At 57.1% G+C, this 25988-nt stretch overlaps 14 protein-coding genes across 14 annotated transcripts; 8 read left to right on the top strand and 6 right to left on the bottom strand.

The window, feature by feature from the left end:
• The first annotated feature begins 1401 nt into the window (after nt 1–1401).
• On the top strand, nt 1402–2662 carry V1518DRAFT_416607 (uncharacterized protein). The gene has a single exon (XM_066904087.1). It carries the CDS (start codon nt 1422–1424, stop codon nt 2511–2513), a length of 1092 nt encoding a protein of 363 aa, XP_066759289.1. The 5' UTR covers nt 1402–1421; the 3' UTR covers nt 2514–2662.
• Nucleotides 2486–3771, bottom strand: V1518DRAFT_416605 (nucleophile aminohydrolase). The gene is made up of 5 exons (XM_066904086.1): nt 3695–3771; nt 3504–3566; nt 3356–3450; nt 3216–3297; nt 2486–3166 (listed from the first exon to the last, which is right to left on the bottom strand). The coding sequence occupies exons 1-5, from the start codon at nt 3699–3701 to the stop codon at nt 2670–2672; spliced, it is 744 nt and encodes a 247-aa protein (XP_066759288.1). The 5' UTR covers nt 3702–3771; the 3' UTR covers nt 2486–2669.
• A 74-nt stretch (nt 3772–3845) lies between these two features.
• On the top strand, nt 3846–4749 carry V1518DRAFT_416602 (alpha N-terminal protein methyltransferase 1). The gene is made up of 2 exons (XM_066904085.1): nt 3846–4127; nt 4176–4749. Exons 1-2 carry the CDS (start codon nt 3895–3897, stop codon nt 4666–4668), a joined length of 726 nt encoding a protein of 241 aa, XP_066759287.1. The 5' UTR covers nt 3846–3894; the 3' UTR covers nt 4669–4749.
• Nucleotides 4598–6404, bottom strand: V1518DRAFT_268915 (Mur ligase). Its single transcript, XM_066901031.1, has 2 exons — nt 6099–6404; nt 4598–6035 (listed from the first exon to the last, which is right to left on the bottom strand). The coding sequence occupies exons 1-2, from the start codon at nt 6288–6290 to the stop codon at nt 4737–4739; spliced, it is 1491 nt and encodes a 496-aa protein (XP_066759286.1). The 5' UTR covers nt 6291–6404; the 3' UTR covers nt 4598–4736.
• A 10-nt stretch (nt 6405–6414) lies between these two features.
• Nucleotides 6415–7533, top strand: V1518DRAFT_416599 (FtsJ-like methyltransferase-domain-containing protein). The gene is made up of 2 exons (XM_066904084.1): nt 6415–6880; nt 6931–7533. Exons 1-2 carry the CDS (start codon nt 6520–6522, stop codon nt 7461–7463), a joined length of 894 nt encoding a protein of 297 aa, XP_066759285.1. The 5' UTR covers nt 6415–6519; the 3' UTR covers nt 7464–7533.
• On the bottom strand, nt 7474–8774 carry V1518DRAFT_455797 (RNA 3'-terminal phosphate cyclase/enolpyruvate transferase). Its single transcript, XM_066906557.1, has 3 exons — nt 8604–8774; nt 8475–8546; nt 7474–8421 (listed from the first exon to the last, which is right to left on the bottom strand). Exons 1-3 carry the CDS (start codon nt 8731–8733, stop codon nt 7499–7501), a joined length of 1125 nt encoding a protein of 374 aa, XP_066759284.1. The 5' UTR covers nt 8734–8774; the 3' UTR covers nt 7474–7498.
• A 182-nt stretch (nt 8775–8956) lies between these two features.
• V1518DRAFT_455796 (uncharacterized protein) lies at nt 8957–10095 on the top strand. The gene has a single exon (XM_066906556.1). The coding sequence runs from the start codon at nt 8972–8974 to the stop codon at nt 10067–10069; it is 1098 nt and encodes a 365-aa protein (XP_066759283.1). The 5' UTR covers nt 8957–8971; the 3' UTR covers nt 10070–10095.
• A 43-nt stretch (nt 10096–10138) lies between these two features.
• V1518DRAFT_416595 (uncharacterized protein) lies at nt 10139–11045 on the top strand. Its single transcript, XM_066904083.1, has one exon. It carries the CDS (start codon nt 10240–10242, stop codon nt 10918–10920), a length of 681 nt encoding a protein of 226 aa, XP_066759282.1. The 5' UTR covers nt 10139–10239; the 3' UTR covers nt 10921–11045.
• Nucleotides 11037–11672, bottom strand: V1518DRAFT_374031 (kinase binding protein CGI-121-domain-containing protein; the record flags this gene model as incomplete). Its single annotated transcript, XM_066901446.1, has 2 exons — nt 11037–11129; nt 11187–11672. 2 exons carry the CDS (start codon nt 11670–11672, stop codon nt 11037–11039), a joined length of 579 nt encoding a protein of 192 aa, XP_066759281.1.
• Nucleotides 11673–12527: 855 nt separating this feature from the next.
• Nucleotides 12528–13522, bottom strand: V1518DRAFT_360357 (uncharacterized protein; the record flags this gene model as incomplete). Its single annotated transcript, XM_066901206.1, has 2 exons — nt 12528–13027; nt 13183–13522. Coding segments are annotated over 2 exons (840 nt in total), but the record flags the coding sequence as incomplete, so codon positions are not given.
• A 935-nt stretch (nt 13523–14457) lies between these two features.
• On the bottom strand, nt 14458–15365 carry V1518DRAFT_268741 (uncharacterized protein). The gene has a single exon (XM_066901030.1). It carries the CDS (start codon nt 15091–15093, stop codon nt 14557–14559), a length of 537 nt encoding a protein of 178 aa, XP_066759279.1. The 5' UTR covers nt 15094–15365; the 3' UTR covers nt 14458–14556.
• A 1118-nt stretch (nt 15366–16483) lies between these two features.
• Nucleotides 16484–19091, top strand: V1518DRAFT_416584 (uncharacterized protein). The gene is made up of 2 exons (XM_066904082.1): nt 16484–16560; nt 16868–19091. The coding sequence occupies exon 2, from the start codon at nt 16869–16871 to the stop codon at nt 19035–19037; it is 2169 nt and encodes a 722-aa protein (XP_066759278.1). The 5' UTR covers nt 16484–16560; nt 16868; the 3' UTR covers nt 19038–19091.
• Nucleotides 19092–20070: 979 nt separating this feature from the next.
• On the top strand, nt 20071–24692 carry V1518DRAFT_416582 (C2 domain-containing protein). The gene is made up of 3 exons (XM_066904081.1): nt 20071–20568; nt 20760–20804; nt 20873–24692. The coding sequence occupies exons 1-3, from the start codon at nt 20434–20436 to the stop codon at nt 24464–24466; spliced, it is 3774 nt and encodes a 1257-aa protein (XP_066759277.1). The 5' UTR covers nt 20071–20433; the 3' UTR covers nt 24467–24692.
• Nucleotides 24693–24721: 29 nt separating this feature from the next.
• Nucleotides 24722–25848, top strand: V1518DRAFT_268718 (uncharacterized protein). The gene has a single exon (XM_066901029.1). It carries the CDS (start codon nt 24835–24837, stop codon nt 25618–25620), a length of 786 nt encoding a protein of 261 aa, XP_066759276.1. The 5' UTR covers nt 24722–24834; the 3' UTR covers nt 25621–25848.
• The last annotated feature ends 140 nt before the right edge of the window (nt 25849–25988 follow it).

The raw sequence follows: 25988 nt of genomic DNA, 5'->3' as shown, positions 1-25988 counted from the left end.
GCAGAGACGAGCCGGGCGGAGGTTGAGACGACGGCGCGAGTTTTTTTTTCTGCGGCGGGCGGTGCTTGGGAGTTTAGCCGGAGCGTTTGAGTGCGGGAAAAGGTTGTCTCCTGAGGCTTGGGCGAGAGGTGAGGGCGAAATCCAGCGAGCGTGGCCAGCCGAGTCAGAGCGTTGTTGTCAAACCTATGCGCTGTTACGGCAGCCGCCCCGTTTGGACGTGGTTGTGCAGGTGCAGCAAGGGTGTCGCGCGCAGAAATAGGGGGCGGCGCGATCGAGAGAGCGCCGGTGCGCTGGGCGGCGGCCGAATTGTGACGAGTTTATATGATTGCAGAATGTACCTGGACGCGGATGATCACGGGCTCGGGGCAGAGACGCGCGGTTGCGCAGATGGGGGTGGTGGGCGTGGCCGCGTCGTCGTTCCTGGAGTCGCCGACTCGCGGCTGCAGGGCTGTCTGCTGTGCTCAGCGCAGCCTCTCTCCGGTGCGCGTGAGCTTAATACGAGAGACCACGCGAGAATGTGACAGTGGGGCGGGCTAAGTCATATTTTCCCAGTTTCTCGACGATCGCGCCGAGAATCAGGACGATGGCGCGCGAGGAGGCGAGCAGCGACCCGAGACTGCGGCTCCGCACGGACAGCGCCAGCGCATGCACAGGCCGCGCGCGCATGCAGCTGCGGCGATGCGCGTACACGTTGCTCTGGCGCGGAACGGACGCGAGCGGCGAACCGGCGACAGCGCACTCGTGCGGCCGAGAGGATCTGTTGCTTGTCCGCGACTGCGCGGCGGTAGCACTGCGCAATTGGGCGGGTGGCTGTCACACCGCCCAGCAGCGAGACAGCCAGCCCAGGCCGCAGTAGTGGAGTCAGCGCGCTGCCAGCAGCACAGTACTGTGGCATGTTTGGACTCTGACACCCGCATGGGACGGTCCAAAGATGCCGGGCAGCCCAGCCTCCCACCGCACGACGGCGCCGCCCACAAACGCGCGGTCGTACCGCGCAGGAGCACGGAGGCGAATTTATGAAATCACAAACGCCGGGGACGGGATGGGCGGCGCGACCTCATTTCGCAGCAGCGCGTGCGCGAAGCCCGAGTCTGTGGACGGTGGGCCCCGCTCCAGCACCGTGGGCGCACTGCGATCCACGATCCAGCACGGCGGAGCGTCGTGCGTCCAGCGCTGCGGATCGCCGGGCACGTGCAGCGCCCCCTATTCCGCTCCGCACTAGCGCACAGACGAGACCCTGGCTCGTGTCTGGCGCGTGCGCCACACCGCGCGACACGCGGGCTCGCACCGGCACAGCGTGTGCTGGTGTATGCATACGCGTGCAGCGTAGCTCCCGCTGCGCTGCTCCTGCCGTCTATATATTCCAGCCCGTCCGCTAGGTTCTCTCCTCCTCCTCCTGCCCACTCATCCGTCATCTCGCAATGATCGCGCTCAGAGACATCCTCAATCCCGACGCCCCAGAGCCCACTCCTCCGGCACCGACCACGGTCACTGTCGCGGCATCGCCCTTCGTCTCCTCCTCCGCCCCAAAACGAAAGACTCAGTTCAACTACCAGTGCGTCTACGCCGCCCCCCACTCCCGCTGCCACGCCGACGTCCCGGCCCGCAAGGTCGTCTCCCACATCTTCGGTCGCAACAAGCGCCAGACCCTTGCCATCCCCGAGCACGTCTGGGTCACCATCTGCCGCCGCCACTACCAGCGCGAGTCCTACCGCAAGGACGGTTTTCCCATCGTCCAGGTCAAACTCATCCTCCTCCAGCTCGAGAAGCTCGAGAAATGGGGTCGCGTCTCAAGTTTCGCGGTTGTTCGCAGCCGGCCAAAGCGCACCAACAATACCAACAACACAAACTCCAGCGCGACTACGACCGCTCGATCTGGACGTGGCCGCACTGCCCGTACCAACCGGGCGCCCGCCGTCACTGCGTCGTCCTCCACAACCCTCACGCGCACCCCTGCCGCGCGCGAAGCGCACAGAGCCATGCTATCTTACATCGCGACCGCGACTGCCGCACCCGCCATCTGCTTCTCTGACGTGCGCATCCTCATCCGTGCGATCCATGACTACCTGATCTGCGAAACCGACATTTCCCAGAAAGTCTTCCCCAGCATCGAGCTACTCCCCAATATCGCCGGCCCGCTCACCTACACCCGCGGCGGCCGCCATCGTCTCGCGCGCTCGCCTGGCGCGTCTGAATCCTTTTCGGAATGCAAGTCACAGGCATTGAACATGCCGGAGCTGACTTCCACTTCGATGTCAACTTCCTCTGTCATGCTCTCGCCGGCTCTGACATCGTCGAATTCGCCACCATCTTATGTCGTCCCGGTCGTGCCTGAGCCGGACTACAACTACCAACTCTACAAACACAATGAAGCGGCTGCCGCCGCTGCCGCCGCTGCCACCGCGGCAGCCGTCGTGCGCTACCATCTTCCCTCTCCGGTCACGACTATCGCGCCGTCCCAGTGCTACAGCCCGCAGTACCAGTTGCCTCCAATCACCTCGCACTTCTACTAAAATACAAACTACCGGACCGGCATCTTTGTCTCATCGCTTGAGCGCTGTTGTCGCAGGGTAGAAAAAGGAGAGGACGCACATAGCTCGGCATTCGTACTGTCTTTTGTTTAACGCAGATACATTTAAAAAATACACGATTTGCAGTGTGACAACTATCTAGTCCTTCTCCGCAATCGCAGTCAGACGCTCATCGATTTCATCAGGAGTAAGCTTGCGGAACCGCGCGTCGCCGCTAATGCCGACAACCCCGATCTCTACGTCGTTTTTCCGGAAATCAACACTCAGCACACTCGACAGAGCCGTAATGCCAAGCTCGACCACCTCCTTCCAGTCGCCGTCCGCGTAATCCTTCTTCTTGAGCTTCTTCTCCAGATAGTTCATTGCTTCCTGCTGCTTCGGTCCGGTGCCGGTGGCCTTGTAACTCACGTAATAGCCCGCGGGATCGCACTTGTACAGCTGTGGGCCGAACTCGTCGTCAACCGAGACGAGCGTGATGGCGACGCCGAGCGGCCGCATGTACGCGCGTTGTGTGTAGACTTGGTTGATGTTGGCGATGCGCTTCGCAAGCACGTCGCATGGCATCTCGTAGCCGTATTTGTATGCGAACTCTGCGGCCTCGGAGCGAGCGCGTGTCACCGCCGCGCGTGCATCGGCTACCATATTCAGTATGTCATTCATCTTCACTCAACAAAAAATACATACCAATCTGGCCAGTGAGAACGGCACCGATGCCGGGCGAGATCTGGAAGATGTAGCTCACCGACTCCGGATCAAGCAATTTATCCTAGCACAAATCAGCGCTCTGTTCTTGTCTTGCAATAACCCACCACATGATCACCCACCGGAACCTTCTTCTGCGACACAACGACGGCGCAGTCCTTGCCCCGCAGGCCAATGGACGTGATGTTCGCAGCAGTGACCGCCTTGAACGCGTACTCTGGATCACCCATTAGCCGCTCGCTCGTTATCAGTATCAGAATATGAACATACCGACTTGATACAACCGGCCCTCGGGCGAGAAGATCGTAATGTGGCGATCGAATCCTGCGCTGTCTATAGCGTACCAGTCAGCCATGTCCCCAAACTCGCGCGACTACGCTGGCTGGCACGACGATCATGACGACCACCTCCACCAGCCAGCCTTCAGCTCATCAACGATATCGAAACAGAGACACACGTACTCGACATGACGACTAATCCGATCTCACTGCGGGATCAAAGAAAGATGCGGGGATGTTGCTGTGAACGCTCGCGAAGTCGAAGGAGACGGAACAAACCCAAAGCTCATCCCAGCGTGCACCGCCACAAGCACCGCCGCGTGGCGCACCCACTCTTCTCTTCAACAACCCCGGGCTAGCTCCTTCCCCCATATCTCTCCACAATGGCAAACCTAGACCCACCGGACGCGCAGATCTCTTATGATGATGCGATAGACTACTGGACCGCCATCCCCGCGACCGTGGACGGCGTGCTGGGCGGCTTCGGCAATACATCGCTGCCACGCACCGACGTGCGCGGCTCGATTTCGTTTCTGAACCGCACGAAGCGTGCGTATCCCGAGTTTGTGCGTTCCAGCGAGCAGTCCGGCACGCGGGGATGCGACGTTGGTGCGGGGTATGTCGCTTCTATTGTGGTGTGTGGACCATGCTAACAAAGATCTAGTATTGGCAGGGTCACGCGCGATGTGCTCTGCAAGTTCTGCGACAAAGTCGATCTCGTCGAGCCCGTCGTGCCGTTCGCGGAGCAGATCCCAATTGAACTTGAGCGTGTGGGCGCGAGCGCAAAGCTCGGCACTATTTACCGCGTCGGCATGCAGGATTTCACCCCCGAAAAACCAGGCATGTACTGGTTCGTCTGGGCGCAGTGGTGTCTCGGCCAACTCACCGACGCGGATCTCGTCAAGTTTCTCAAGCGGTGCGCCGAGGGATTACAAGTCGGGGGCATGATTTTTGTCAAAGAAAACAACACCACGGTAGATCATGACGAATTCGACGACACCGATAGCTCGGTGACTCGCACCGATGCATCCTTCCGTGCCATCTTTGCTCTCGCAAATCTCGACATTTTGCACACCGAGGTCCAGCAAGGCCTTCCGCGAGAGATATATCCTGTCCGCGCGTACTGTCTCCGGCCGCGGATATACCACACCCCATAACAGCCACAACACAGACATCAAATGCATAATTGTATTCTATAGTTGTATTGTACATCACCACCCTGGCATCATAGCCGCCCATCAAGCACGACGAGCAGCCCGCCGACGAGATGCAAACTCCCCGTGACGAGCACCTGCACATCCTCGCACGCGTCCTTGGCTATGTCCCGCACGTACTCCACAGCATCCTCGATCGTCGGCGTCACTGCGCGCATGGACTTGGGTTCCAACTCCGCCCATGTGTCCGCGAGCTGATTCTGCACCACAAGATCGTGCACGTCCTTGTCCGATGTGTTCATTGACTTCAAGTCAGCCTGGTACTCGTCCGAGGACCACGTCACGTTCGTGCAGAATACAACGTCGTCGAAAGATACTTCCGCACCGAGGATTGAGTGTAGCTTGCCAACCAGCGCTTTCGCGTCGCGGGTTTGCTGGTTGAATATGAGCATCTTGCGCGCTCCTGGGCGTGCTTTGCTCGCAAACCATTTCGTTGCGACGGTGATGCTGTCGGAAGTGTGCGCGCCGTCGAGAAGCCACTCGATGTTGCCTTGCTTGATCACTTGTGACCGCCCCGGCCACGACGCTGCTTCCAGCCCACGCACGAATTCCTCAGGCAGTGTGATCGCGTCGGAAGTGGTGTCGGTTGACAGCATATTTCGCCGCCGAAGATATTCCCGCGCGAGTGCGACCGAAAGCGAGGCGTTCACGGCCTGATAATCTGCGTCGATGCCAAGCTTCGAGCGCGCGACGACAGGATGCACGGGAACAGTGACCAACTCTACTGCCTTCTCGTCAGCCCTGCTCTGCAACTCGTCCGCCGCCTCTCTCTTCTGCTCGACCGTGAACGCTTTCGTATTGGCTTTCATGATTCCGGCTTTATTCCACGCAATCTCCTTCAACGTCGACCCAAGCACGCGCTCGTGGTCGATGCCGATGTTGGAAATGCCGACCGCAAGCGGGTGCTGAATCACATTAGTCGAGTCGTACTCCCCACCAATTCCAACCTCGTATATCGCCGCATCGACCTTCTCGTTCAAAAACACGTGGAACGAAAGAAGCGTAAGGAATCGGAAATACACAGGCTTGAAGCCAGGCCCCATGTCGTCAAATTTGGCGGCGTCCGACTCTGTCTCCGTAAGCCGGTCCCATACCTCGAAGAAGTACCGCGTGAAAAGATCCTCGGCCAGCGGTGCGCCGTTGATCGAAATACGTTCTCGCACGGATTTCAGGTGCGGCGAGGTATATAGACCGATCTTCGACACTTGTGGTGCGTACTGTGCAAGAATGGAGTGCGTAAACGCGCATGTTGACCCTTTTCCCTTTGTCCCGGTGACATGTATAATATTCAACTTGTCGAAATCCGCCGGCTAGACCACTCTCTTTAGCAATTGCGCGAAAAATTCACACCAAAACGAGATGCTAAAACCCACCACGTAGCCGATACGTCGGAACCACTCAATCATCTCCGGTAATGCAGTCGACTGCGTCTTGCGCGGCTCCTTGCGCAGCGCCTCAAGTGTCGCGTAGTTTGTCTGCAGCGAGTTCAACGCATCGATTGCGTCCGCATACGAGCGCGTACCGTAGGCGCGCCGCGTGAGGAAGAGCGGGCTGTATCGGGGCATTCTGGAGAGAGAGCGGCGAAGGTGTGATTGCTATAAGAAGGAATTGAACATGGTGGCGAAGACGCAATTGGTATTAACTGTATGCATGAGTCGCGGACGGAGTGGGTATCGATAGCGGTGGGTATCGATGACCGCAGTGCTCATTCCGAAGACGTACTTCGCAATTCGAAAGTAACCGCGGAAAAAACCTCAAACTTCCCAAACCCCCACCTCTACAGCATACACAGCAATGGGCAAGTGCAGCAAAGACAAGCGGGACCTATACTACCGCAAGGCGAAAGAGCAAGGTTGGCGTGCACGCTCGGCGTTCAAGCTACTCCAACTTGACTCCGAGTTCAACTTCCTCGAGGGCGTGAGCAGGGTGGTCGACCTATGTGCCGCCCCGGGCTCGTGGAGTCAAGTGCTTGCGCGACGACTCGGCACGGCAACGCGGGGTATCGATAGTAATGCTACTATCGTCTCGGTGGATTTGCAGCCGATAGCACCGATTCCTGGGGTTATTACGTTGCAGGCAGACATCACTCACCCGTCGACGTTGACGAATATTCTAAGTCTGTTCGGCGGCGAGCCCGCCGACTTTGTCTGCTCAGGTAGGCGCCTGAATTGTTTCCCAGCTCACGGACACAACTGACACACGCAGACGGTGCGCCGGACGTGACGGGTCTCCACGACCTCGACGAGTACATCCAAGCACAACTTCTCCTCTCCGCCCTCGCTCTGGCCACAAGCCTATTGCGCCCGGGTGGCACCTTCGTTGCCAAAGTCTTTCGCGGCCGCGACGTCGACCTACTCTACTCCCAACTCGCGCTGCTCTTCACGAACGTCACCTGCGCTAAACCGCGTTCCTCCCGCGCGTCATCGCTTGAGGCATTTATCGTATGCCAGGGATACACGCCACGGCCAGGATGGGTGCCGATGTCGCTCACACTGGGCGAGAACAGTGGGCTGTCGTTGCCGACTAGTTTAGATGAGTTCGATGAGAAGAAAATGACACCGCTGGAACGTGCGGTTGCGCCATTTGTTGCTTGCGGTGATCTGTCGGATTATGATGCCGACGCGACGTATCAACTCGATACCTCTATGTCGACACTAAGTTTGGAACCCGTTCAGAAACCTACCGCGCCGCCATATAAGACTGCATTAGAAAAGAAGCGCAACGGTACGCTGCGGTAGCCGGCCATAATTGATTGTAAATAATTGTACATTACCTATGCTATCTTCTTGGTTGCGTTCACGAAACCAACACCCTTTACGGTGAGCACAAACTCCATTGGCCGCTCGCCGTCCTCCCCATCCTCATCCACCTCAGCGTCTTCATGCTGCTTTATCCGCACCTCAGTGCCCCACATGAGCTTTATATCTCTCAGAAGTCTCACGAACGCTTCATCGATAACTCCGCCACCAATCAATACTCGTCCCAGATCCTCCTTGCCAAGGACCATCAAAACCACCAAATGCTTAACCTGCGTAGTGCCGACCATTCCACCGATCGCAACTTCCTCCAGCAATGCCCGCGCAACACGCTCACCCACGTCCTCCGGTGCCTCGCCCGCAGAGCCGGCGCCTTCAGCGGTGTAACACCACCCGGACTTCGTCTCCGCGACAAGCGACACGCCAAAGCCAGGGCTCTTGCCGGACTCCTCGCCGCGCGCGACGTCGCTGTAGATAAACGTCTCGCAACCAGTAACTTTCAGCACACCTCGTGCGGCGTCGATAATTCTGTTAACGCTCGCGGGACTCACGCGGGTCGAGTATGCGGTGCCGCGAATCTTGCTCACCTGCGGTGTCTTCACTGCAGCGTGTAGCGTGTTAGGCTGAAGGAGTACGTGCGGCAAGAACACGCTGACTTCGCCGCCGCCGAGAGGAAGTGAACCGCGCTTGACGACGCGGAGTTCCTGGCGCATGATGCCGAATTTCTGGTACACAGGAAACAGCGCAGCGCGTATCGTGTCGACACCGAGGTCGATACCGTTAGAGGTCACACCTTTGAGAGTCAGGTTGAGAGCTGCCTTGCCGAATGGCGACAGAAGAAGAATAGGCTCGAGAAAATAGCCCACAGCGCGTGACACGGGACAGTTGTGTGTAATGGTGCCATTCACTATCAGACCTGGTCGGTAGACCACAGTTGTACCTGTCCGGCAATGAGCATATGTCGGATACACGTCTAATGTTAAACAAACTCACCAGTGTATGAAATCTCAATAACACTGCCATTTGTAACCGCTTCTAGCAAGCGTAAAAACGACACTTCGTAATCTATCTCATGCTTATTAGCGAAAGCGATTTACTAATGTCCTGCAAACTAGTACGCACCCTTGAGACCAGGCTCGAGGTCGTCCGAGCGTATCCGGTCAATCTTGATCGCACGACCTGACAACGTCGCTAGCACTAGACGCATACGAAAATCCACATTGCCTGTGAAATGTATCGGAGCGGCTACCATGTTGCTGTGATGTGTGTGGGTTGAGAAAGCGTTGCAAGCTCGCGGCGGACTCGACTGGCCGAGATAGCCCCTGAATAATTTTTTCGCGTTGGGAGAAACCCCTGAGCTGACTATGCGGTACAGTTGAGGCCTTATCTGCAACGCAGTAATGTAGTTATGCAGTTTACCCGGATTGAACTCATCTCCGGCTGAATCTCTCCAGGTTTGGATGTCGCAACCTGCAACAAACTCCTCTAACATGGAGTCCAAGAACGTCAACGACGCAACCACACTGCGGCGGATACGTCTACATATCACCGGAATTACAGATGCACTAGCTGTTGACCCGAGTGATCTTGTTTCGCGGATAGCGCGTTTTGGCACTCTAGTGCAATCAGGCGCCTCTTCTGTCCTCTCCATCCACAAGAAGCCTACTGCGGAGCATTCGTTCGCCTTTATGACAATCGAGACGACGCAGCAAAAGTACGGACTGCTGCGCAAAGCGCTGAATGGCGTGCGATTTAAAGGCGGTGTGATCAAAATTGAGGAGGCGAAGCAGCCAGATTACAGCGAGCGAATAATGCTCCAACAAGCATCCGCCAGCGAAAACGGAAAAGAGACCGAAGAGCGAAAGAGACAAAAGGACCAGCAACGCGCGGCATCGCAGCTTCAGCGCTTAATATTTCACATCCGACGCGGGCATTATCAGTTTGGCAAGCAAATCCCTGGACGTCTCCGCGTTGCGGCACGGGACGCACGCGCTGGGCCACAGACTTTTCGCGTACGTTTTCGTGATGGCAAGACCCGGATCGTTGTGTGTAAGAAGCAGAAGCTGTGGGGAGTTGCACGGATGGTAGACGCGAAGGATAGAGTGTTTAAGTTTGTTGATGCCGACGCGGACGGAGTAGTTGGGCGGTGGGTTAATGATGCGGGCGAAGTGTTGGAAACGGTTATCCACGAACACCTCAATATTCCGGATTTTGCAGCATTGAAGGCACAATTTGACGACTACGGCACTGATCCGGCCTCAACAGGTGACTTCGAAGTCGCGTGTTCCTCGAAGACGCGACCACTGCCTTCGAAGCCGCCGCCCGCAGAAGAAACAGAAGAAGAACGCGAGCGGAGACTTGAGACAGCCAAGAACTTGGCAGTTTTGCAGGGTCTGTCGTCATTATTCACAGACAACGACACTTCCGAACGTAACGCCGACTTCAGGGAACAAAAGTACAAGGACGGCGGTGATGACGACAGCGATGGCGACAGCGCTATCTTCGAGATAATTAACAGCGCGAAATGGCAAGTACAGAAGACAGAACTTGGCGACGATGACAATTTGGGAGATATCATAGTAGTCTAGTAAGATTAATAGATCATCTATTAGTAGTCTTTCCGAGACCGTCAGGCTGGGGTATTGCAGAGCTAAGTAGTGTACGCAAGTTACCCTCCTTCAAAACTTTCACTTGCCCACTGCATGACGCTGTACCATCACCACCGCGAGCCCGGTCTCACCAACTTCATACACGCGGGATGGAAGACACGACTACACACTCGAAGAGGAGGAGAAGCAGGAGCGTGAATAGTAAGAAGCGAAGCACATTAGCGCCCGTGCGAACCGAAGCCACCGAGCGACTGTATACACTGTTCAATAGTGCAGAGGAAGAGCGCGATGACTCTCTCTTCCAGGACGACGATGAGAAGGACAACGTCGAGGATGAAGACGGCAGTGGCGGGTTTTCGTTTGGACTTGAAATTTCTGACATTGAAGAGGATGAACAAAGCAGCGATCAAGAAGGCGAGCAAAGTGAAGAGAGTGATGAAGTGACAACGACGACAACGACGACGCCCTCTGCCAACCAATCCCGCCCGCAAGAACCACCAACCCGTCCACCGGCCCCATTTCCATATGCTCACTACGCTGTCGTTAAACCGGCTGCGATATCCGCAGATCTCCTGTTTCCACACCCCGAATCCGCGTTCTTAAACGCACAAAGCCAATTCAGTAAGCTTGCGACGCAGCAAGTAGCTCAGCTACTCTCCAAAGATGCATGGAGAGAAGAGTTCTACGCCCACCGTGGCGAATGGCTTCGGAAAGCAGCACGACGACGACGTGATGTATTACGCTCGCGGAAGCGGAGGACGGGCAATTACGGGGTGTTTTCACAGCGCACGGCTGGTCCCGGTGCGGAGAATGACGACGGCGATGTGTAAGAGTGGATATATGTTTCTCTTAGCCTTTGGAGTCTGGCGGTTGTATTTGATGGATATGTTTGTTGGTTGCTATATTACATGCCATGTACATTCAAAAGTTATATATTACAATTATGTTACGAGTACCCTCGCAGCGCGACGGCACCGAGAATCGCGTTGTTTGCTTCTGTCGGGTCTGTAATCTGCACGCCTTGTGGAAATTTGTAGTTCTGTATTATTATCACTGTTAGTATATGCGGTCAACGGAGAGAGAGCGTGTAGCGCACCTTTCGAAGTAGCTCGATATTCGTCAACTCAGCGATGCTGGCGTCGCTAAGTACCACCCTATGCCCGGTCACAATTTTGTCGAGCCTTTCAAAAACCACACTCTCCTGATCTTTCTCATCCTCCTGCACAAGCGTGATGACAAGCAAGCTGTCGTTGTCGTCCTTGATGCCAAACCTCCGCAACCCGTCGGCGATATTCATCGACGGCGCCATGGCGAACACGATCTCGGATGCAACCGAGCGCGTGCGCATGCTACCAGCAGTGCAGTCTGTCAGCGCGCGGTATACCGCCGCGAGCACGTGTGCGACCGAGTACACGGTGCGGGGGTCGAGGAACGCGTAGCGCGCGTAGGTGGTGTTTCCAGCGAGCAGTTCGGCGCGGATGGCAGCTGCGTTGTGCACGTCGCGGTAGAGTGCGAGGCAAACGCGGCCGGCTGCGGGGAGCTGTGGCAGCGTGAGCACGACGGCATCGGTGGGTTTCGGCATTGCTGTGGCAGTGTGGACCATTCGCGCGATCGTTTGTGGAGTGTCGAGCTCGTCGTCGAGGCTGGCGAAGTTGCCGACTCCGCTAGAGACATCGCAACATCCCAGCACGCAAGCCACAGCGTGACCCCCGTCACCGCACGGACTCTCGGCCGATCCATGCACACGGCCACGCCTCAAAACGAGGCTGAAACGCGTGCCGGAAAACGGTCTGTCCGCTCGGCAATCCCGCTGTCTGGACTCATTCCCCGCTCGTACGCTAGGAAACCTCAATTTGGGACTGCTCGTGTTCCTCGAGTCTCTTGACCCCCCGCACTTGGAAAGCTACTGAGCCGCTTGGGCTATTAAACAGTTTTTACAGGTCAGATCATTTATGACACAATTGTCCTTGACTATGGAACTTTATATGCTTGATACGCACAACCATGCTCGTACTCCTCCATCCAGGCTGCATACCCTGGGCGAAACTGGTATTAAGAACAGGATCACAATTTTTCCTCCCACATCACAAATATGTAGCCCCAATTCGCATTTACTTCTGCGCAACAACAGCTGTATTTCGCGATGTCAACTTTTGAGATCAAGAAAATAAATGTGAATTGTGAAGACCGACACTAGACCGCAGTTCCATAGTCGAACAGTGAACTACCTAAAACTCCGCTACAATACCAGTAGATGCAGCTATCAAATTGCAAACTTACCCAGGCATTACATAGGCATGCCTTACAAATCTTCCAAATCATTCGCCGGCTCAAGAGGTTTGTCGGCTCTCTTTAGGACGGAACGACCGTCGTCATCGATATCCGACGCCGGCTTCGCACTGTTCTTCTTTGCTTCCGGGCTAGCCGTATCCTTGTCATCGTGATCTCTGCTCTCGTCATTGTGGCCGCGAATCGAGAACGTGGAGACCCCAGCCACAACATCCTTGCCGACACACTTTGCCACGATCCAGTACCACACGCATCCGTCCTCGCCATTGCCCTGGTAAATCCTCGCCGTACCGCCTGCGGCCGCGGCCACCGCCACCAAGATGTGCTTGTATGCTCCGGAAGGATCCCACTCCTCCGGGGTGATGTTTCGCAGCAATGTATTGTGCGGCAGCGTTATCAGGGCCGAGAGCACCTTGGCGGTGACTTTGGCGTCATGAAACGGAGCTTCTGGACGTTCCTTGGGGTGATGATGCGGCATGGGGAGATGTTTCGTCACGATATGTGTGAAGGACTCCCGTCGATTTCTATGGACTGGTGAGATTGGCGCGTGCGTGGGACTCGACGACGCTGCGCTACCTTTCGCTGAAGTAGGAAGTTCCAAAGCTGATGGGTGCGAAGATGTCTCTTGAGCTGGAATAGACGGTGATTCTGACAATGGCGAGACATTCCCCGGACCCGAGGACGCAATAACGAGTGGAGAGATCATATTAGCATCATCAGTGAGAATAGAGGCCGGCGATTCTGAGTCTGAGGCAATAAATTAGCGCTCAGTACACCAAGGCTGTCTTACGGAGAGTACATACTTGCAAAGCCACTAGGACCGACAGCTTCGCCATTCCAACGGACAGCAAAAATTTCGAACGGCGCGTCAATGCTGGAGGAATAAAACAACTTTGGCTCGCCGATGCCGGCGCTCAATTGCGTAAACGGTTTATGATTCGGGCTCGCCGACGATGTGGTGGAGCCTGCCACCGCACCTTGTTCTGACGTCGCCGGATGTGCAGCGTCAGTGTCTGCAACGATACCCGGCGCTGCTGAGAGAATGCTGTCCGCGCGATATCGGCCGAAGAATGAGAGTAGGATATCGGGTATCTCGTTAAACTTCACGCGTGAGCGCTCTGGAACATGCCACTCGTTGAGGTGCGAGTTGAGCGTTTGCAACTGTGCTTCAAGGTGTGGACTTCTCTGCATGTACCGTGCGAGAGTGACGTCCGCATCCGCGGTCGTACGAAGGAGACAGAGGCGCTGGTCGAGGTTCGAGACGTCGTCGTCATCCTCGGCGGCAGCGGTAACTGCGGCGGGAGGTGGTGCTTTGGCGTGGGTTAGTGGGGAAGCGGAGGGTTTCTTCTTGAGCGGTGGATCGAGGAGAGGAGGCAAAGGAGGCAACGGCGTCGAGGAGGGCATTCCCCCTGGATGAATAGACAGAGTAGGAGAAGGTGGCGGCACCATGGTGGGTGGTGGAGTAGGAGAGCAATAAACTGTGCTTGAGACCGGTGAAGATCAAAAGAGAAGACAAGCGCCACGAACGCAGATCCAAACAGACCAGTGGCTACTGCAGTGTTTTTAGCTATAGCTGCTGCATTCGGCACGTCCGTGGAAATGCATGAGCAGCAGTGGTACCGTGATTCGAGCGGCGTCTCCAGGGCCCGAACTCCCAACGGCGAGTTCCGACCTCACGTAATATGTGCGGCTCAGACCCTAGTACGACGTCATCGCTCTCTGCAAACATAGCCTAAAACGGCAGGTATGACGCGCTAATAACCATCTCGTTGATGCTTACGGCGCCGACTCGCCGATGTACACGTGATCTGTTCTGCTCGTCTCCTCAGCTGACGGGTACTGGCATCGTCTTTGTTCGACAACTCGCCTGTACGTCATCTGTCTTTATCTCTCTTGGGAGGCCATTTTTCTGTTGTCCTGATATTGATGTACATAACTTCTAGTTCTGTAGTTGGGAACAAGACTTTCAGCCAACCATAATACAACTCTGACTCAAGCAAAGATCGCAACGACGCATCGTCCTCTGCACAATCGCACCTGGCGGCTTTCAACTCTATATATTCTAGTTCGTATCCAATTGCCAGAATTAGCATGTCGGTCAGTTTGAGGTGGACACTGTTGCTTTATTGAAATCGGTGCTTTCCATAGAAGAATCTCAGTCGTTCTTCTTGTCTTCGTTAGTTGCGGTGGACATGTAGATAGGAAGCTAACACACAGGCCGAGGATGAAATCCGTCCCGGTCGTCTCAGGCGAAGAAGATTCATGCTACAATATATGTTACTGCATTGAGAGCGGCAAGTGACCGTCACGAATATGTGCCCGGCGCCAGCGGCGACAGGCTGCCTAAGTATGCGGGACGTTGGTAGTGCCATATCAGAAACCATGGGCCGCGCATTGATGCCGCTACTCGCGGGGTAGTTGGTTGTGCCACTTTTACAGCCGTGAGATGAACAGCAAATTGGCGAACGAGGGCTTGAGTGACTCCTTCGGCACTCTGAAGTGGAAGACGGACGATATGTACCTGCTCCTGCGGGGGTACAGCGCGCAGATCCGGACATCGAGGCAATCTCTGTCGGCGGGCTTTCGTCGAGATTTTGAGGTGTACTAGCTGAGAGCCTCGGCGTCCGCCTCGGGCTTACACCGCTTGCATACTGGGATGCAAGAAACAATGCTATGCTGCTAGACGACATAATCGCGGTCTGAATGAACGCCATCCTGATAGTAGGCAGCGGCGTAAGTCCAAAGGTCGAGTAGCATTTGCACTACTCGCTTGCACAGGTGCGCATGCATGGAACTCCACAGCTGCATGATACCTATGGCAGTCATATCTGCTATGAGCGCGGGCAGTGCCAGATACTTGTGCTGGACTATCTGGCTTTGAAAGAGATCGTCCGCCCGTGACTGCTATCTGTTGGTATGAAGCCTGACATTACTATCTCTTCAAAGGACAGGTACAGAATCTCGTCCGCGACACTGATTCTCTCTGATATAAGAACTTTGACGCTGCGAAGCCCCGCGTAGGAAATCTTCTTCCGGCAAAAGGAAAACAGGCCTACTGGTGCGGATATGCGTCTCTGCAAAGTCGCCTTCGGACGCTCACATGTCTTCCACAACTACGATAGGGCTCGTCGGTATGGAGCGGCTCGGAGTGCACGTATTGTGCTGCATAATCTGCGACAAGTGCTGGACACTTTGCTTAACACCTCGCTGACTGATAAGACGGATGCGGAGTTGTTCGACTTCGTTTGTATGTGACGGATGAAGACACGGCGGCGGCAGGCGGGAAGATGGCGGCAGGTGGCATGTAAGCGGTGGAAGTCATTGTGCTCCCGGCAGGCCCCACACTGGAGTGCGTCGGAGTTGGAGTTAGCATGACGTACCATCTCGAATATGGTAATTACTATATTAGCGGCGAGGAGGAGGAAGAGGAGGACGACACGGATGAGAATGACGAAATGGGAAAAGTGTTGTTCGGATTTCGACACCAGCGCTTGCTGGAGGAAACCCAAAAAGGTAAACCCTCGTATCAAGTTCGTCGCCAGCACACTGAGAACGGGACAAGAATTTCATACTGATGAGGGGAATATGTGTACTCCTTTGTAGACATCATGGAGGAAATATGACAGAACAGAGGGAATACACAAAGAAGGGCAAGAACCTAGAATTCATTTGAAGAGCTTTACAGGGTACCACATGTCTGCAGAGGTGCCGCGTAATATCGCCAGCAAATGTCACGAGATGCCGATAGAGACGATTGTGTGGAGCAGATAGTTGACAGCAACATACGGTGGCATGCGTAGAGATGTGATTCGCGGCCAAGAGTGAAATTTCTAGGTGTGATATACAGGTATCATAAAAATTAGGCGCAGGCTTGCGTGAAGCGCTGAGCGCACTGCGAAGAAGAACGAGCGTAAAGAGAGAACCGTCTGCTTCCATTCGTGTGCTGTGCGGACGAGCAGCGGGGACGAGCATGGGTGATACCTTGATTCGACGTGCCGCAGGGCTCTCAGACTTCCAACGGCAAGTGCCGCAATCACGTGGATTGCGCGGCTCAGGCCAGCGCAATGTTTCTCGGGGTTACTGAAAATTTCACAGCTGCCGCTCTGAACATCAGCTGCTGCAGGATCGTCAACTCACACGTCGTCGTCCGTACAAACCGCCTTTCACATTCATCGTTTCCAGTATGTAGCCAATTCTATGATTACAACTTTTTTTTCCTTTTCCTGTCCTGCGTTTCACCGCAGCAATATCAGCACCGCTTTCCCTGCCTGGATCTTCCAGTACGCGAGCCAGACAAAATACCCATTTTTCTTGGCTTTCGGTGCGGGGAAGTTTCATGCGGATGCAAGAGTACACGTCGGTCAGTTTGAGGCGGGCACTGCTGCTTTATTGAGATCGGTGCTTGCCATAGAAGAATCGCGACATATTCATTGTCTCTCTGTTAGTTTGTAGTGGTAGTGTAGATAGGGTACTAATACACGCGCTTAGGATGAAATTCGTTGCGCTATTGTCCGGCGGCAAAGACTCATGCTATAATGCATGCCACTGCATCGTCAATGGCCATGAACTCGTTGCCCTCGCGAATCTACATCCGCCGTCGCCACCGGCGGGCCAGCCGCGAGTGCATGAACTCGACAGCTTCATGTTCCAGACCGTAGGCCACACAGTGTTACCTCTATACGCGGAGTGCTTTGGCGTACCGCTCTATCGTCGCGTGACGAAGGGCATGGCGGTGGCCAAGGGCTTGTACTACACGACCACGGCGAGGGACGAGACGGAAGATATGTACGAGCTCTTGCTAGATGTGAAGCGTAAGCATCCGGATGTTGAGGGGGTCTCTATCGGCGCGATATTGTCGACGTATCAGCGTGTTCGTGTTGAGAATGTTTGCGCGCGTCTCGGGTTAGTGTCACTTGCATACCTGTGGCGCCGGGACCAGGCGGCGTTGCTTGATGAGATGATTGCGGCAGGCGTGCATGCAATTTTGGTCAAGGTCGCCGGCGCGGATCTCACTGCTGAACGGCACCTTGGCCGCTCGCTCGCACAGGTGCGCGGGGATTTACATCGGTTACATGACATCTACGGCAGTCATATCTGCGGCGAAGGCGGGGAGTACGAGACGCTGGTGCTGGACTGCCCAGCGTTCACGAAGGCGAGCATTGTGGTTGACAAGACGGCGGTGGTTAAGGATCCGCACGGGGGAGTCGCGTATCTGAAGCTTGCGGCACATACCGTGCCGCGGGAGAGCGAAGGCGATGCATGGAAGGGTAGAGTCGCCGTCCCGCCGCTGCTGGACTCGCCGCGAGAAGATGATGAAGACGACAGAGAGGACATGACGCCGATCAGCGGATATATGCCACGGCTACCGATACTGACGGATCCCCAGAGTCCGTATGTGATCGTTTTGCCCAACATTACTAGTTCGGCGCCGACGTTTGAGATTGAGATCAACCGGGTGTTTGAGAAGCTCGAAAATAGGTTGGCAGAAGCTCGGTCTGATGAGCTACCCACTGATGTTTGCTTGATGGACAAGTACGGAATCGCGTCCGTGACGCTGATTCTGGCCGACATCAACAATTTTGCCGCCGCAAATGCCGCGTACAAACAGTTCTTCGCAGTGCCACAGGAGAAGGCAAATCCGCCGGCACGCGTGTGCGTGTGTGGAAGGCTACCCGCGGGTGTTCGCGTTTCTCTTACTGCAGTGGCTACGATCATGGCACTTGAAGCTGAGCGACAGGGAATGCACGTACAGAGCCGGAGCTACTGGGCGCCGGCGAACATTGGCCCGTATTCGCAGGCGATTACAATGCGCGAGTCTGTGTGGTTGGCAGGCCAAATTCCGCTTGTGCCGAAGTCGATGACGCTGTACGAACAGGACGGCGTGCGCGGACAGGCGAAGCTGGCGCTGCAGAATCTGCGATATGCGCTTCAAGGGTCGATTGACACTTTGATGGCCGGCGACAGAGAGTTGAAGATGTACTACCTGGTTGCCTACGCGACAGACGAAGAGGCGGCGAACGCAGCGGTGCAGGTCGCGACAGAGGAGGGTCTGATGGCGGCAGGCGGCATGTTTGCGGTGGAAGTCATGGCGCTACCGGCGGGTGCCAAGGTGGAGTACACCGGAGTTGGAATTAAGACGGGGTACCGTCTCGACACGGAGTTTAAAGACGCTGGCGACAGCGAGGAGGAGCAAGCCGATGACTCTGACGACTCTGATCTCAACGCAGCGGAGGGCAAAGATAAGGGCAGGAAGGAGGAAACTGAGGAGAAGAACAGCGACGCCGAGAGCGGCGAACGTGCAAGAGACAGGGTTGGAACCCAGCGTCTGACACTGTCAGAGAGGAAGCCAAGAATGGTTAGCGATGCATATCAAGTTCGACGGACGCATACGACGAACGGGACAAGAAGCTCGTACGGACATGTGTGGTATGCGTGCTACTGCGTGGACAGCATGGACCAGATCTTCGAGCAGGGGGGAGAGCACGGGGTGTGGGGTCCGCACATCCGCCCCGACAGCTTTACCGTGTGGCACACGTCCGCAGAGGCGCCGCCTGCAAGCAATATTACGGCGCCTCTGGAGACGATTCGCGCGGAGCGAGTCGTGGACAGCTGCATGCGCTCCCGCGCGTTCGGAGTTGTGGTTCGCGGGCGACTGTGAGATTGTGATCGTTGCATGATAGACTGTTACCGCATAGAAGCAAGTTTTGTGGTTTCCAGCGCCGCCGAGCGATGCGCATCGCATCGCTGCGACAAGAAAAACAGCTAGCGCTGGTTAGGCTACGGGCCGAGCGAGGCGGTGCAGGCGGCGCAGCTGGTAGTGTTTCGGTAGCGCAGGGCAGTGGCAGGCCGACGAGACGGCGGGCGTAGACGGCTGGGGTCGAGCACGCGGCACGCGGCCGTTGGAGGGAAGGCTCAGCGAGTGCTTCTAGAAGGAGGCGTCACGTGGGCGCAGTCTGGCACGTCGGGCGCTGCACGGCACACGGCGCGGCGAAGACAGAGAAGCCGCTGGAGAAGCTGGAAGGGCAGGAGGAGATTGATTGCCAGGGCCGTGGCTGGTGCGGCCAGGTGACGCAAGTGGGGCGTCGAGGCGAGACCCCGGCGTGGCTGCACGACCGGGCCCGCGACGCGCTGCCCGCCGCCGTCGCGAGGCCGCGGTGCTGTCGAAGCTGACTGGCGACGGGCCCAGGGTCCAGAGACGAGCACGCTGCCGCGATCGCCGGTGGAAAAACAGGGCGCTGTGACGGGGAAGCGCGAGTTGTCAGACGACGCGACAAGTCCCCTTCGCGGGCTGAGTTCTGCGCTGCCTGCCCCGGTCTGGCTGCTGCTCACCTAGCCCGCGCGCTGTTTCAAGTCGACGACCCCGTCCGCGCCCCTCGCGCGTTCCCACAGCACTGCTTCCTCGCGCCCACGCCGCGGACGCCCGCACGACTGGCGGCTGGCGGCGGCCGCCTGCCACGCGTCCGCGCCGCAGATCGGGCGCGGTGCCCAGCAGCAGAGGGGGCGGCGGAGACGGAAAATGCTCGCCGGCGACCCATGGCTTCGCCGCCGCAGAGAACGCGCAACGGGCCTGGCGCGTGCGCGGCGCTATACCGCAGACGGCAGACGCACCAGCCACCGCTCGCACGGCCCTAACCCGTCTGTGCGGCGGCGGACCGCTGATTGCTTGCTGGGGCATGCAGAGGGCAGAGGGACGAGGTCGAAGCAACAGCGCGAAGAAGAGCGAGAAGAAGAGTACAGAAGCGTGTGCGCGATCGGCGCGGGGATGGTGGCGGCGGGCCGGGGAGCGGTGCAGCGGAGAAGGATGGCGCGAACGCGGCGGAGAAGAAGGCATCTGGGAAAGCACGAATCCTGCGCGGGATGGCCACTCACGGCGCGCTTCCTCGTCTTCTTCGCGGCGCCGCCCCTGCTCTCCCGCCGCCTTCTCACGCCCCCGCTACTTAACTCCCCGCCTCACCGCGCTCCCTTCCTTTCCCGGTAGCGCCGTCCTTCCTTTCGCCGCCCTCCTCCGCTTGTTCGCGCTCCCCGTCCCTCCACGCCTCTTCCCGCCCGCCATCATGAGCGACGGGAATTCCAACGGCAAGCACAAGTCCGTCTTCGGCAAGACCTTCGGTGCCGTCGGTAGCGTCGCCGGCTCCACCTTGGGCGCTGTCGGCAATGTTGCTGGCACTACCATCGGCGCGGCGACGAACGTACGTGTCTCCCCTTCTTCCCCCGCCCTGGGCTGAGATCGCGCCCGCGCAACTTCTCCGCAGCCGCAGCACGGTCTCGGAGTCGTGACGTGGGGTCTGTCGATGATCGCCTACCCTGCCACGAGGGCGCCCACCCCTGGGTGTACTCCCTCTGGTGACGCTCCCAGCTCACGCTGATGTCCCATACGCAGGTCGCTGGCAAAGCCATCGAGATCGGCACACTCGGCGCCGTCAGTGTAATTTCCCCTCCCCCCCCGTTTTTCTCCTCTCTTCAGTCATGATGCTTACACGCCGATTCACGAAGACCGAGCGCCCTCCTCCTCCTCCGGACCCTCTCTGGGACATGCATCGTGACCCTCCGCCTATGCCGGCAGGTTACACAGCGCACGTTGAGAAGAAGAAGGAGAGACGCAAGCGCCTCAACGCCGGCGCCTGGGTCGACGATCTCGCCGAGGAGTTCGATGACGACGACTTCCGAGATCGCACCACCTTCCTAGAGACCTACCTCAAGGACAAGTTCTACGGCGACTGGTACCACAACGCCGCCATCATCTTTGTCACCGCGTTCTTCTCCTGGCTCGTCGCCCGCTTCGGTGGTGGTCTGATCTGGCTCACCATCATCTGCGCTTTCACGTCGACTTACTATCGTACCTCGATCCTGCGTGTCCGCCGCAACGTCCGCGATGATCTCGCCCGCGAGTCCGCCATGACGAAGCTCGAGACTGACGCCGAGACCATGGAGTGGCTCAATTCCTTCGTTGTCAAGTTCTGGGCTATCTACCTGCCTACCCTCAACGCGATGGTCATCGACACCACCAACCAGGTCCTCTCCGGCACTGCTACTCCCACCCCGATCGACGGTCTCGAGCTCAAGCGCTTCACTCTCGGCACGAAGCCGCCGCGCATTGATCTTGTTCGCACCTACCCCAAGACTGAGGAGGACATCATCGTCATGGACTGGGGCTTCTCGTTCACTCCCAACGATATAGAGGATCTCACCTCCCGCCAGCTCAAGGACAAGGTGAACCCGCTCGTCGAGCTCGCTGTCCGTATTGGCAAGGGCGTCATCTCTACCGGCATGCCTGTTCTCGTCCAGGATATGGCTTTCAAGGGTCTTATCCAGGTCAAGATCAAGCTCATTACCTCGTTCCCGCACATCCAGACAGCAAGTGTTTCGTTCTTGCGTCCGCCTTATTTTGACTTCGTGCTCAAGCCTATTGGCGGTGAGACTCTTGGCTTTGATATCAACTTTATCCCCGGTCTCGAGGGCTTTATCAAGGGCATGGTCCACGACAACCTCGGCCCCATGTTCTACGATCCCAACGCCTTCACGGTCAACGTTCAGCAGATGCTCGCTGGTGGCCCTAATGACGCCGCCAACGGCGTCCTCGCTGTCACAATCTACAACACGCGCAATCTCAAGGGCAGCGACTCCATCGGCAATACCGTTGATCCTTACGTCAAGCTCACCTTTGGTGGCGACAAGGAACTCGCGCGTACGTCCACTAAGTTCGACACCAACACGCCCAAGTGGAACGAGACCAAGCTCATCCTTGTCTCGTCGCTCAGCGAGGCTCTTAATCTCAACGTTCTCGACTTCAATGACATGCGCAAGGACAAGCCTATCGGCACCGTTACTTTCCCGCTTGAGCAGCTGCAGTCCGAACCCGAGATGGAGAACGTCGTCGGCAAGATTGTGCAGAACGGCAAGGAGCGCGGCGACCTTATCTTCGATGCGCGCTACTTCCCTGTCCAGACCGGCAAGAAGCTCGAGGACGGCACAATCGAGCCGCCGCCTCAACTCAACACCGGTATCTTGCGCTTCACCGTTCATCAATGCAAGGAGCTCGACCAGGCCGCTCGCAAGGCGTTCGGTGCAAGCGGCTTCAACCCCTTTGCGGTTTACTACGTCGATGGCAAGGAGGTACACACCACCAAGCTCATGAAGCGTACTACCACTCCCATCTGGGACGAGGCCCACGAGGTTCTTGTTACCAACAAGATTGCCACGACGTTGACCATTGTTATTCGCACCGACAAGGAGCTGTCTGGCTCTGCTGATATCGCGTCTTATAAGGTCAAACTCTCCGATCTTCTTGCCGAGAACGAGAAGGGTAACGACTGGTTCCGCATGAACCCGGGTGGCCGCATTCGCATGACCGCGCAATGGAAGCCTGTCGCTATGGCCGGTATCTCTGGCTCTGGAGGCTACATTCCACCGATTGGTGTTCTTCGCTTCCACGTCAAGAAGGCTGTCGACTTGCGCAATCTCGAGACCGTCGGCAAGGTCGACCCTTACGTGCGAGCTATGGTTAACAACTACCACAAGTCGCAGACCATCACTATCTACGGCGAGCTCAACCCCGAGTGGGATGAAGTCATCTACGCGACTATTACCGGCCCCAACGAGAAGATCTCGCTTGAAGTTATGGACGCCGAGAGCACTGGCAAGGACAGACTGCTAGGCGAGGCTGCTCTGGATGCATCGAAACTTATCCAGAAGAATGAGAAGGGCGAGTATGTTACGTTCGACGATAACGCCGAGCGGACGGCGTTGCTTACTATGCCTGGTCGGGCACCCAAGGGCCAGCTTTTGTACACCGCGTCGTTCTTCCCGTCGGTTAGCATCATGGATCCCGATGACATCGCGGAGGAGGAGCGGATCAAGAAGGAGGCCGAAGAAAAGGAAGCCGCGATGACGCCCGAGGAGAAGAAGAAGCGCGATGATGAGGAGAAGAAGAAGGCGGATGCCAAGGCTAAGGCCGACAAGGAGGCCGCGAAGAAGGCGGGCGCTAATGGTGCGACTCCGCCCGTGCCTGCTCCGATTGTTGAGGAGCCGAAGTCACAGGAGCCGGAGAAGCTTCGACTTGGCATCGAGGAGCTAGTGCAGTACCAGAGCGGTCTGCTTGTGTTCAAGATCATGAGCGGCACGTTCTCGAAGCCGGACGTGTATATTCAGGTGTTCTTTGACGATCAGCTCTATCCTTCGTACGTCACCGGACGCTCTCACGGACGGAAGTCCAAGTTCGAGGAGGTTGGAGATGGCCTTATCCGCGAGCTTGAGTTCTCGAAGATCACGATTCGCGCAGTTACCAAGGACACGGCGAAGCGGAGCGACACGGATGACGTTATTGCAGAGTTCACGGGATCGACGCTTGCGCGCCTGAAGCAAGGATACAACAAGGCCGTGAGCATTCCTCTGGCAGCGGTGTCTGGTGATGTGGGCGGAGCCAACTCGGTTGAGTTCCTGTTCAAGTACGTCCCGGTGAAGATGGTTCTGTCGCCGATCGAGACGTTCGACAACCAGGGGATCTTAATGATCACTATGGTTGATGGCACGAGCTTGCCTGCTGCGGACCGACGAGGCAAGTCTGATCCGTACTGCGTGCTGGAGCTCAACGGCGAGAAGGTATTTAAAACCAAGGTGATCAAGAAGACGTTGAATCCGACGTGGAACGAGTCGTTCCAAATGCCAGTTTCGAGTCGGATAAGCGCGAAGTTGGAGCTGAAGGTCTACGACTGGGACATGGGTCCAGCGGACGACGATTTCCTCGGCGGGTCGCTAATCGACATTGCGAAGCTGCAGCCGATGAACAGCGAGCAGCAGATCCTTACTCTGGACGGCGCGTCGGGACAGGTGCGGGTTTCGCTGCAGTTCCGACCGGACTACATTGTCAAGGCAATCAAGGGCACGGCGGCGCTGAGCGGCACACTGGCAGTGCCCGGCATGGTGGTCGCTGCGCCCATCAAGGGCGTCGGCTTTGCCGCCGGCGGTGTGGTCAAAGGGGCGTCCTTCCTGAGACACGGGTTCAAGTCCAAGGAGAAGCGGGCCGGCGCGACTGCGGACGATGGTGCGAGTATTTTGACGACCAGTACATCACGCCGAAGTCGCTTCTGAGCAAAAAAATCTTTGTGTGCGCTTAGTTCTGTGTTCTTCGATATAAATTAGTCTATTGTGTAAGTGGTACGATGAGAGAAGAGACATGTGTTTTCCAGCTACAGGTAGGAAGAGGTAGCTGCACGCCGTAATAACGCCGTTTTTTGTGCTTGTATCTGCAAAGCACTCGTTTTGTGTAAATGTATTAGTCGAGTGAATTAATGTGAATGAATGACGAGAGCGAGTGCTAGCTTGCGACGAGAAAGTTGGGGAAGACTCGTAAGCGGGCTAGGGCGTGGTCACAAGTCGCAGTCACAGCAACGGCGCCAATCACGTGATTTGACACGTGGGCAGTTTAGTTTGGTGCCGTGGACCTGTGACCGGAGCCTATGACGCATGAGCGGAAGGCAATGCAGGGCGAGCCGCGAAGGTGGCCGGGGAGCGGGCAGCGTGCTTCTCGGTACCAGAGTGGCCCAGGGCCACGCGCTGTGCGGGCAATGGACGTTGCGGGGAGAAGACTGCGGGGAAGGGGTGGCCCCGGGAGGGTGTGGGTGGCTGGGAGCAGCGAAGGTGGTGAGATCGCGCGATGGGCGCACGCGCGCGGGGAGCCCGTTAGGCCTCCCGCCGTGCAGCAGCAGCTGCTGCTGCTGCCCGCGACAGACGGCGTCGCGACGACCTGCGATGCTCTTCTCTTCTCCTTTCTCTTCCTCCTCCTCCTCCTCCTCCTCCTCCTTCTTCGTGCCCTTCGTGCCCTCCCTTCACACCCCCGTCAGCTGGCCTACCGGCGCATCCGCCACACACCCCACCGCAGCCCTGGGCGCTGCCCGCCCCCACGCCCCGCTCACCACACGCGCTCCCATCTCCTCGACGCCCTACGGCCCCTCTCGACAACCGCATACGCAGTTCACGCACGTCTCCGCACATGTGAGCGCACCGCCGACTGTGTGTTTGGTGTTCCCCTCCTCCCCCCGGATCTTGTCCAACGCATAGCCGCACCAAGGAGTTGCACACGCAGGGCTCACTCTGCTGCTGCCCGTGTGCGTGTGTGTGTCGCCTCATCGCATCGCGGCGGTCATCGCATCGCGCATCGCGGCGCACGCCTCGCCGGGGCGCCTTACACCCACGTACCAACAACCACCTCCAGGCAGCGTAGTCCAACTGGCTTGACTGATTGAACTTGCCTTAGTACTACTACTAGTCATACCCGCGATCTGCTTTTTCGACCAGTTTCGCTATATCTATATTCGACGACACCCCATTCACACACCCCATCACCCCCGATATCGAACATGAGCGGCGCGCGCCTACACACCCGCAGCGGCCGCTCCGCGCCGCATTCTCGCTCATCTCGCAGCGCTTCGCCACAACCGCAGTCGGGATCGTCGTCGTCAGCTCGCATCGAGGAACCCACTGTGCCGTACTCTGGCGCGCCGTTCAAGTCGCACGCGCCAGTACGACCATCGCCGCTGTCGATGCACGACCAGAACGGCATGCCGCTAGAAATCTGGGACCGGCTGCGCTCGTTCCCACTATTTGCAGAGGC

This window comes from Limtongia smithiae (genome assembly GCF_038497785.1).
Source record: "Limtongia smithiae strain NRRL Y-17922 unplaced genomic scaffold V1518scaffold_6, whole genome shotgun sequence".
NCBI classification, from domain to species: Eukaryota; Fungi; Ascomycota; class Lipomycetes; order Lipomycetales; family Lipomycetaceae; genus Limtongia; species Limtongia smithiae.
The sequence above is the reverse complement of the archived record's forward strand: the minus strand, read 5'-3'. Positions and strand labels throughout refer to the sequence as shown.

Excerpts from the sequence above, each read along its gene's own strand:
- V1518DRAFT_416607 (XM_066904087.1), top strand. The coding sequence starts at position 1,422 with ATGATCGCGCTCAGAGACATCCTCAATCCCGACGCCCCAGAGCCCACT.
- V1518DRAFT_416605 (XM_066904086.1), bottom strand. Across the intron at positions 3,298-3,355 it reads TGTCGCAGAAGAAGGTTCCG|GATAAATTGCTTGATCCGGA; the intron begins GTGGGTGATCAT and ends GATTTGTGCTAG. Across the intron at positions 3,167-3,215 it reads CGTTCTCACTGGCCAGATTG|CCGATGCACGCGCGGCGGTG; the intron begins GTATGTATTTTT and ends TGAATATGGTAG.
- V1518DRAFT_416602 (XM_066904085.1), top strand. The coding sequence starts at position 3,895 with ATGGCAAACCTAGACCCACCGGACGCGCAGATCTCTTATGATGATGCG. Across the intron at positions 4,128-4,175 it reads GGATGCGACGTTGGTGCGGG|TATTGGCAGGGTCACGCGCG; the intron begins GTATGTCGCTTC and ends ACAAAGATCTAG.
- V1518DRAFT_268915 (XM_066901031.1), bottom strand. The coding sequence starts at position 6,290 with ATGCCCCGATACAGCCCGCTCTTCCTCACGCGGCGCGCCTACGGTACG. Across the intron at positions 6,036-6,098 it reads TCCGACGTATCGGCTACGTG|CCGGCGGATTTCGACAAGTT; the intron begins GTGGGTTTTAGC and ends AGAGTGGTCTAG.
- V1518DRAFT_416599 (XM_066904084.1), top strand. The coding sequence starts at position 6,520 with ATGGGCAAGTGCAGCAAAGACAAGCGGGACCTATACTACCGCAAGGCG. Across the intron at positions 6,881-6,930 it reads CGCCGACTTTGTCTGCTCAG|ACGGTGCGCCGGACGTGACG; the intron begins GTAGGCGCCTGA and ends TGACACACGCAG.
- V1518DRAFT_455797 (XM_066906557.1), bottom strand. The coding sequence starts at position 8,733 with ATGGTAGCCGCTCCGATACATTTCACAGGCAATGTGGATTTTCGTATG. Across the intron at positions 8,547-8,603 it reads CCTCGAGCCTGGTCTCAAGG|ATTACGAAGTGTCGTTTTTA; the intron begins GTGCGTACTAGT and ends AGCATGAGATAG. Across the intron at positions 8,422-8,474 it reads TATTGAGATTTCATACACTG|GTACAACTGTGGTCTACCGA; the intron begins GTGAGTTTGTTT and ends ATTGCCGGACAG.
- V1518DRAFT_455796 (XM_066906556.1), top strand. The coding sequence starts at position 8,972 with ATGGAGTCCAAGAACGTCAACGACGCAACCACACTGCGGCGGATACGT.
- V1518DRAFT_416595 (XM_066904083.1), top strand. The coding sequence starts at position 10,240 with ATGGAAGACACGACTACACACTCGAAGAGGAGGAGAAGCAGGAGCGTG.
- V1518DRAFT_268741 (XM_066901030.1), bottom strand. The coding sequence starts at position 15,093 with ATGGCGTTCATTCAGACCGCGATTATGTCGTCTAGCAGCATAGCATTG.
- V1518DRAFT_416584 (XM_066904082.1), top strand. The coding sequence starts at position 16,869 with ATGAAATTCGTTGCGCTATTGTCCGGCGGCAAAGACTCATGCTATAAT.
- V1518DRAFT_416582 (XM_066904081.1), top strand. The coding sequence starts at position 20,434 with ATGAGCGACGGGAATTCCAACGGCAAGCACAAGTCCGTCTTCGGCAAG. Across the intron at positions 20,569-20,759 it reads CCATCGGCGCGGCGACGAAC|GTCGCTGGCAAAGCCATCGA; the intron begins GTACGTGTCTCC and ends TCCCATACGCAG. Across the intron at positions 20,805-20,872 it reads GCACACTCGGCGCCGTCAGT|ACCGAGCGCCCTCCTCCTCC; the intron begins GTAATTTCCCCT and ends CGATTCACGAAG.
- V1518DRAFT_268718 (XM_066901029.1), top strand. The coding sequence starts at position 24,835 with ATGACGCATGAGCGGAAGGCAATGCAGGGCGAGCCGCGAAGGTGGCCG.